Source organism: Buceros rhinoceros, unplaced genomic scaffold (genome assembly GCF_000710305.1).
Source record: "Buceros rhinoceros silvestris isolate BGI_N320 unplaced genomic scaffold, ASM71030v1 scaffold23566, whole genome shotgun sequence".
Taxonomy (NCBI): domain Eukaryota; kingdom Metazoa; phylum Chordata; class Aves; order Bucerotiformes; family Bucerotidae; genus Buceros; species Buceros rhinoceros.
The window spans coordinates 43,233-51,733 of NW_010416129.1; the positions used below are offsets into that span (position 1 = coordinate 43,233).

The 8,501-nt window shown below is 39.0% G+C and overlaps 1 protein-coding gene across 1 annotated transcript in view; it reads left to right on the forward strand.

The window, feature by feature from the left end:
- Positions 1-4,204, forward strand: part of MAP3K2 (mitogen-activated protein kinase kinase kinase 2) — a 26,915-nt gene extending 22,711 nt beyond the window's left edge. The window contains exons 13-15 of the mRNA XM_010137706.1: positions 799-928; positions 2,022-2,199; positions 3,914-4,204. Of these exons, the coding sequence (XP_010136008.1) occupies positions 799-928; positions 2,022-2,199; positions 3,914-4,139 (534 nt within the window). The 3' untranslated portion in view covers positions 4,140-4,204. The remainder of the gene's footprint in view (positions 1-798; positions 929-2,021; positions 2,200-3,913) is intronic.
- Positions 4,205-8,501: the final 4,297 nt, after the last annotated feature.

The following is an 8,501-nucleotide window of genomic DNA, read 5'->3' on the forward strand; positions in this document are numbered from 1 at the left end:
CTAAATAAAATGAGCTCATTTAAAAACACAGGCTCTGTATTTCTGAATAGTTGTTGCATTCTGCTTCACTTGAGATGCCACAGAATAAATGCAGGAGTGAGGTGGGGGCGGTTGTAGGTGTTTTGTTTGTTTCTTTGGGTTTTTAGATGAGTTCTGGGTTTTGTTTTGGGGGGGGGCTTCTTGAATTTTTCTGCGAATTGGCAAACAGTGTCACAGAGGTAATCTTAGCAGTTTCTGACTGTGTGACAAGGCCAAGTTACACAGAACCAGTTACGAAACCATGGATTTTTAAAAACTGGATGTTATTTTAAACCAAGACTTGCTTTCCTCTTTATTTTTACATAAAGCACCATTTTCCAGCATGTGATGGGTTATTTTTCTTGACACTTATTTTTCCGGAGTATAAACTAACCAGGGTAAGCAGCATGTGTTTTGTCCAACTTGAGTATCACCATTTAACCATCAAAAAATTTGAGAGTGGTATTTGAGTGAAAATGCTGCTCTTCTCTTTTTTTTTTTTGTACGTTACACTGGAACTATTCAGCTGCTTGACAGTTTTCAAGTTAATAGCTTAACATTTCAGTGTATGACTTCTCTGTTCAGCCTCCTTTTTGTCGAAGTCTGTATTTTTCTCAGTGGAGGTAAAACTGTATCTGTGCTTTTAAGTTGATCTAGAGAGGTATTGCCACTTTAAATGTCTACATTATAGGCAGAAATTTTACTGAAGTTCAGCTGTGACGTAAGCCTGCTTGCAAACCGAGAAATGTGACAGTGTTTTATGCTTCTTGTTTGCCATAGGGTTCCATCAAAGACCAACTGAAATCATACGGAGCACTCACGGAGAATGTGACTCGTAAATATACGCGGCAGATTCTGGAAGGAGTTCACTATTTGCACAGTAATATGATTGTCCATCGAGATATTAAAGGTAATGACATTTCTGTGCGCAGTTCAGTGCTCTTTACCACAGATTCTTTCCTGGTCTTGTGTGGAACGCTAATGTAATTAAGTTCGAAGTGCCAAAATACTGACTTAAAATTGGTGAGCTCTCTACGCAATGTTCGCTTTCCATCGTTTATTCTTGTCACTGTTGTAACCTGAGGGGGAAAAGATAAGCCTCTTCATGATGTTCTAGCAGACTTCTGACAGTGTTTCTGTAGTCTGTGTCTGCAAAACAACTATGATAAATCTCTTTCTGATTTTATTTTAGTATTAACAGTTTTGAATTTGTCAAAGGATGATGTTATTACAAATAGAATCTGCAGAGGAAAGCATCATGACTCAAGTTTATTTTTACAGAGTTTCATCAGTTATAGAAATTACCCAGCACTTCACTGGTACAAGAAATTACTGGCAGAAGTGATTTGCCTGTTCAAATGACTCAATCTTCTTCAATTTTACTGCCAGGAAGGCTGAGGAAATGACCAGACTTACTTTTTGCAGATAGATACAGGTGCTTTGCAAGTACCGCGTAGGCAAGTTATTGAAATCTAGAAAGATGGTGATGTGCAAAACAGGTGTGTTGAATACAATGCTTTTGTATTCCCTAAAACTTTTATAATTTTCCTGTTGCTTTATATCAATAGCACTTTGTTTCAAAAAAGGTTGAGAGATCACGGTCAATTTGTTTATGTTTATGCAGATAAGTGTTTTAAATAACTCTGCAACACAGTTTGGGATTTTGCTTCAATACAGTAACAAGACATTTTCAGTTGTGTGGAAACTTCTTTCTGGTTTCTTTTTTCTTTCTCCTGTATGGCACATGCCTTATTTTGTGAGGAAGGCCTTACGAGTGACTGGCACTTCCCGGAAAAGGCTGGATTGCAAACCAGCGTGTACAATTCATCACCTTCTGAACCTTGGAGTAGAGTGATTGGAATGAGCAGAGAAAGTAAATTCTCTGGCTTCAAATACTAGGCTGCTGGTGCATTGTATCACTTCATCCAAACTTCTGTTACCCTTTGCACATCCAAATTGTTAACAGGCCTTTCATTAATGTAACTGTGTTCCATTCCTTTCAGGAGCAAATATTCTGCGAGATTCAGCAGGCAACGTGAAGCTCGGTGACTTTGGTGCCAGCAAACGACTGCAGACGATCTGTCTCTCTGGTACAGGAATGAAGTCCGTCACAGGAACTCCATACTGGATGAGTCCAGAAGTTATTAGTGGAGAAGGGTATGGCAGAAAAGCAGACATCTGGTATGTTTAAAAACGGTTCTCTACTGAAAGGTGTAATTTCAGAATGGGTCCTTTTTCTGCACAGCATAGACGTTTGTTACCCAAAGCTGGGGTGTTTAGGCTAAAGAAGGTGGCAAGTGTGAGCACCAACAGACACATTTGGAGAATACAAGACTGAAGTTTGAGAATTTGTCATTTGGTAGTTCCTCAACCCATTGACTTAGGGATCATAAGAGAATCCTTTGAACCGCCTTTGCATGAAGTTAGGATTACCAGACTGTTTGTAAATCCTGCAGAGGTACTGAGTGAAAGCAACACATGAAGCTTTGAAGCATCAGTTAAGTCAGTGTCCTCCAATGAAACTTTATCACTGAAATACCATTAACGCAAGGCAGAAAATTAAATGCTGGCCCTTTAAAAGATGAGCACATAGGAATGAATTAGCCAGGTTTAAATGAGAGGTATCAAAAAGTAATTTGGTATAAGTTGTTAGTAAATATTTAAGAATTAAGAAGGAAAGGTGATTTTCAAAAGAAATGTTTGTGATACATTTTGTAATATGACATAGTCTAACATAGCTCCAGCCTAATAGACAGATGATTTTAACAGACTCCTTGTACCACAGGTAATCTGTTAAGGCACAGAATAATAATTAGTCAACAGTAGATATGTGGGAGTAGTAACACTGTGTGTTTAAAAAGGAACCACATTGTATCCAGCCAGTGGCAATACTTTCATCATGTCAGGAAAACTCATTTAGCCTACCTCAGATCACTTGGTATTATTCTGCTATGCTGTAAAAATAAAACAGCCTTATAGATTTCAGGCGTTTGACTTGTTCAACTTCGAAGTATTTGTACCAAGGCTAATACATGTTTTGTGATGGAGAAAATCCTGCTTAAAAGTAAGAAAAAATACTGACATTTGACTTCTCTCAGGCAGTACCTCTTTCTAACCGTAAAACCTATTGCAACCATCTTGAAAAACCATAAAAGTTACCGAGAATTGGAAAATTATTCCAGCCTACCCATTTTGCAATATCATTTGCTTGTTATTGGAAGAGGCTGATCTTGTCGGAACAAAGTTTTTCTGGCCACGTGCCCCTTGGCCTTCCTAAATTCTTTAAACATGAGCTTTGTGTACAAAGATTGTTTAGGATCTTAACATTTTGTTTGGCAAACAAAATATCCTCAACTAAAAGAGGAAGATATACCGAGGTATGGTTTTAAACTTCTAACTTCCATGCCGTGTTTATGCCTTTTTCCCTGGTGATAACCCGCGTGTTTCTAATGAGCCAGCGATACAGGCAGTATGCTCAAAGCAGTCCTGTTGCTTTGCATTTCTGTTTGGCCTTACTGAGCAAGATTCACATCCCTCAGGTGTCTAGGGTATGAGGGTCGTGCAGCGCTCATGGCCTGTATCAGCCCGCTGAGTGCTCAGTAGTGGCAGTGCCGTAACGCAGGTGGTATTGCCTAGATAAATACTTAGAGCTCTTGTCACTGACATAGTGGCTTTTGGCTCGGTGAAGTAATAAAGTGAATTGTGGAACTGTGAGGTAAAATGCATAGCTGGATATGTGACTTTTGTAAACACCTGTTTTCCGCTGAAGTTGCTCTGTGGAGTTGCGCAGACACCACTTATTTGTGGTATTGCAGTTGCTCTCTGCTGTTTCTTGTTTTGCTGGAAGGGCATGACTCTGTTGTAACCTGCTGTTTCACTTCTGCCTCTGTTCCAGGAGCGTAGGTTGTACAGTGGTAGAAATGCTCACTGAGAAGCCCCCGTGGGCAGAGTTCGAAGCCATGGCTGCCATCTTTAAAATTGCCACTCAGCCAACCAACCCCCAGCTACCACCTCATGTCTCCGACCATGCTCGGGATTTCTTGAAACGGATTTTTATCGAGGCCAAGCTGCGACCATTTGCAGATGAACTGCTAAGACACACGTTTGCACACTATCACTAACAGCCTGCCTCAACTCAGCTTGCATCTACTGCATTTATTTTCTATTTGACTGCACTTTTATTTTTATTTTTTACAAAAAAAAAGGAGAAAAAAGACAAGAGAGAGAATATTCTCTTGAATCTTTGTTTCACTTAGATTGTAAACAATCTAAATTTTGTATCTAAAATGAGAATCTTCTCTCCCCCAGTCCCACCAGGACTTTTTGTTTCTATAATGTACTGATGTGGTTCATGTAGGTAAAGCACTTTAGTACATATATGTTCCTTATTTAAAGGGGAAAAAAAGTCAAATGCTTGGACAGTCAGGAACTGTGTGACTTTTTCTGACACCGCTGACTGACTCAGGGTGCAGGGAAAAAACAGACATGCAGCTAAAGGACAAGAAGGTTACTCCTCTGTGATGCTTCTTTATGTTGTAGGTACTTGCAGCAGAGAGTTCTAAGTTTTTGCTATAGTTTAGCATTTTAATCACTTTCTGGATTTTACAGTTTAAGCTGGAACACACACAGTTCTGAGAGTTACTGATAAAGCTGGAAGAACTTGGAACTCTTTATACAGCAGCGTGTCTAACGGTACTTCTACGTGACCAAAAGAAAATAACAACAAAACTCAACACTGATGTGCTAGTTAAGAGACTTTGGTGTAGAACTATTGTATTATCTTAATAGGAAAATAGTTACAGGTAAACAGATTATGGACCCAGACTCCTAGGAACGTACTATACTGCAAGGGGGGAATTTCTGTAAGAGACAAGGGTCGGCTGTTGGATGTAAATAGTTAGGGGAATGCCTCCTGCTCTATCTGCCAAAGAGAACCTCTGTTGCATAAGCTTGGAGGGAGACGGTTATCTTAGATAAGAAAAAATAATGATGTTGAGAGTCAGTTCTCCTCCACAATCCCATGAACGGCTGGGGGGGAAGGGGAGTGACTAACCCTTGTGCAGTATATGAGTTAATTCAGAATGAGCTATAAAAAATGTTTTCAATGCTGTTGAGAGGTGCTAGGATGGAATGTATGTCAACATCAAGTGCCTGAATAATATAAAATTCTTCCTATTATGCACTAAAAAATTGTTTTAGTAATACAGCTCAGGCACCTAGGATGTGTTGAAATTCCTGAAATAAAGCTAAACGTCTTTTAACACCAGGAATAAGAAAGATAAGACTCCAGTTATATTTTTAATAAGGTAGTGATGATGAATCCACATGAACGAGGAAGCACGGCGCAAGAGACTGTATGAAGAATAGGCCAAAAGTGCAAAGACATCCAGCAATTAAATAACATGAGCATGATTACTCCAGCATGACGATCCAGATTATTGGTGTTTGTCACATTTCCAAATCATAAAAGGTACATTAATCACTTTTTCCATTCTGGAAGAGTATATTAAAAGAATAAAAGTAAAATTCTGAAATACTGCTGCTCAATCAAGAAGTCCAGGTACTGATCAGGAGTGCTGAAGAACTGACTTTTCACAACAGGAAAGTCAAACTCTCATATTTTTGTAGAACACCACAACAAAAATAATTTAAAAGAGCATTTGGAAATAAACTCTTGGACTACAGAACTGAAATCATGTATACTAGTTTGGATGATTCATTGCTTGCTTCTATTGTTTTGTGAAGGCACAGCGGGCTGGTACTTTGAACCTTGTCCACTCTGACAAGGTTCTACGTGTTTTGCATCTTTAGAGGACTATCAGGATTACGAAGTGCATGGAGATAGAACAATAAGCTTACCCATTCCCGTGGTAGATCACTCTTGTGAGATTTTTGAATTTATTCTGCTAACTTCCAAATTCTGTACCAGAGATAAGCAGGAGCATGGATCTATTTAATCGCTTTACCTGTGGTGGAGTAAGAATGATTTTAATTTTTTTGAGGTCATCTCTCCTGAGCCTGAGAGTGGTGGTTCTTTGGTTTATGTATTTTACCCAGCTTATAATTTTCTTGGTCAGGGTACACAACTGCGCAAGGTCTTCTGAGCATGGGAAGGACTAGTCAGACCAGGGGAAGTTTAGAAGGGTGAAAGGAAAGTCAGCTTGTACTGACTTTTTTTTTTTTTTTGCTTATCTGTCACTATAAAAAAGCTATGAAAGGCAGCTGTGAAGGACCTTTGCTTTATAAGCAAAATTTAGTGACAGCGGAGATGGGAAGTTTATTGTAGAGCCTAACAGTTTATGCAGGTAATTTAAAGATCATATAATTGAAATGATTGATTTCAGATTAAGGCGGCACCAAAACTGAGGTGAAAATGTATATAAGAATCAATAGTGGACAGTGATCTCTGAAAAGGTAAGGAAATTTTATATTACCAAAAAAGGACATCAAAGGGAAAATGTAACCAGGTGTGTCTGTAGTGTTCATAACATTTAAATACGCTATTCTAAAAAAACCCTGCACTCTCTGAAGCTCAAATCTTCAGATTCTAGTTTTATGATGTGTCCTTTTGGTGAGGCAGTGCTGGCTCTTGTATATTGCAATATCACTTTCCCATTGTGATTTTTAATTACTGAATAATCAAGTTTGCTGCTTTTGTGCCTTTTCTAAAAAATGACTTTCAGTCACGACAATGGTAAGTGTTTTGGAGCCAAGAAAAAAAGAATTTGCAGAAGGAATTTTCCTTAATTTCTTTGAGATATCAGAAAGCTGACAATGTAAAGATGGTGCTGCTTAAATGAAGGTGACAGTTGCCAGATACAGCAACTCTAGTAAAATTTTACTAATTTAGCCAAGATCAGTCTTGAGATGATTTTTTCACCTCATGGAGAACTTGTCTGCTGACTTAAACTTACAGGAAATTAGATGCTTATTAACATATGGTTTGAGCTAGAAACAATTTTGAAGCTAAATCAGCCTTTCACCAAAAGGTTAGCTAGTATATATCCCCTCTTAGCTGATGCAGTAAATCAAGCTGCATTAAATAACGTCATACCTCTGTATATGTACAACGTCTGTACAACACTTAGATTGACTACGGACATGGCATCAAACACACCTAGCATTTGAGGGTGCTTAAAAACCCACTGGAGGGGGGTTGCAGAGCCAAGATTCCTGCTCATAACTTCTAATCTCTTACTAACAAAGATCTCAGCATTTTAGGATCATGAATTACTCCTAATTGTGGACTCCAATTACTAGAAAATGCCAGTAAAAACAACACTGTCGCAGGGTCGTTTTGCTTTTCTGTAAATGCCCTGGTGAAGCTGTGCTCTCAAAAAATAAGGATCGAGGTTCACAGTGAGTATGTGTATTTTCAAGGGGCTGACTTACCTGCCAATGAATTACATTATTGTGTGTGATTCTGTGAACTAACAGGAGTCAGGCTGCTGCTGTAGTCTGATTTTAATGGTGTAACTAGCAGCGCTGATAGAGCGCGACTGGAAGTTTCAGTCATGTTAGACCAAGGTGTTCATTTTTAATTTGGGTGATTGAAATATCCATGCAAAGACTTAAAAACATATGGATCTAATGACTGCAAAGTTAAATCTACATAGACTGTTTTACTGACTGTTTAAATACCATCTTAGTGTTTTTTGCAATTTGATTTGTAGCTGAACAGTCCTTTCAGTATAATGATAAGATATTTGTTGGTGGTTTCTTTAGCTAGTGCCTTTTTATCTGTATGCCTTAATTTTGTTCATATTTTAACACCACGTTGAAATATGTCACACTATTTGATGTCACCAAAGCAGGCTTAGAGTATGGTTTTTTCCAAGTGCCCAAAGCAGAACTCTTCTACTGCGTTGAGAAATGTACTTTAGTTCTGATGTGCTGCAGGCATTCAAACTGAGCATTTAAAGCAGTCATTTCGGGAGCACTTCCTGAGGGCTTCCCGTGCTAATACAAGGGTTGTGTGTGCATTTTTGCGATTGTACACTGATGTGCATACCAGGAAAAGGACTGGTATAACACTATTGGAGATTTTGCTTCCTAGCTCTGAGTACTAGACTCTGGGTTTACTGTGGAGGCCGCAGCAGAGATATTAATGCACGTGAAATGATAGCTGGTGCCTGTGTAAATGTGGTACCCTATGAAAAACTGTTTACTTTCAATACACAGGATACTTGCTGTCTAAGCAAGTCATCAGACTTCTCGGTGAAGATAGCGTGGTGCCCATTAAATTATTTCCTGTGTCCTTTGGATGATCCTAGTCCTGCCATTGTCTTGACTGAAAGCCGTGTAGCACCTGCAGGTACAGCGCAGGCAGCAAGCCGTTCTTCGGCAAGCACAGAGCGACGTCCAGCTGAGCAAATTGGTCAGATCTGCCGTTAGCTATAACCGATTTCTTAGTTTTTTAATTTTGAAAGTCGTTGTCACGCATATAGAAAAGCGTAATTTGTGTGCTTGAATGTAAGTCCCTA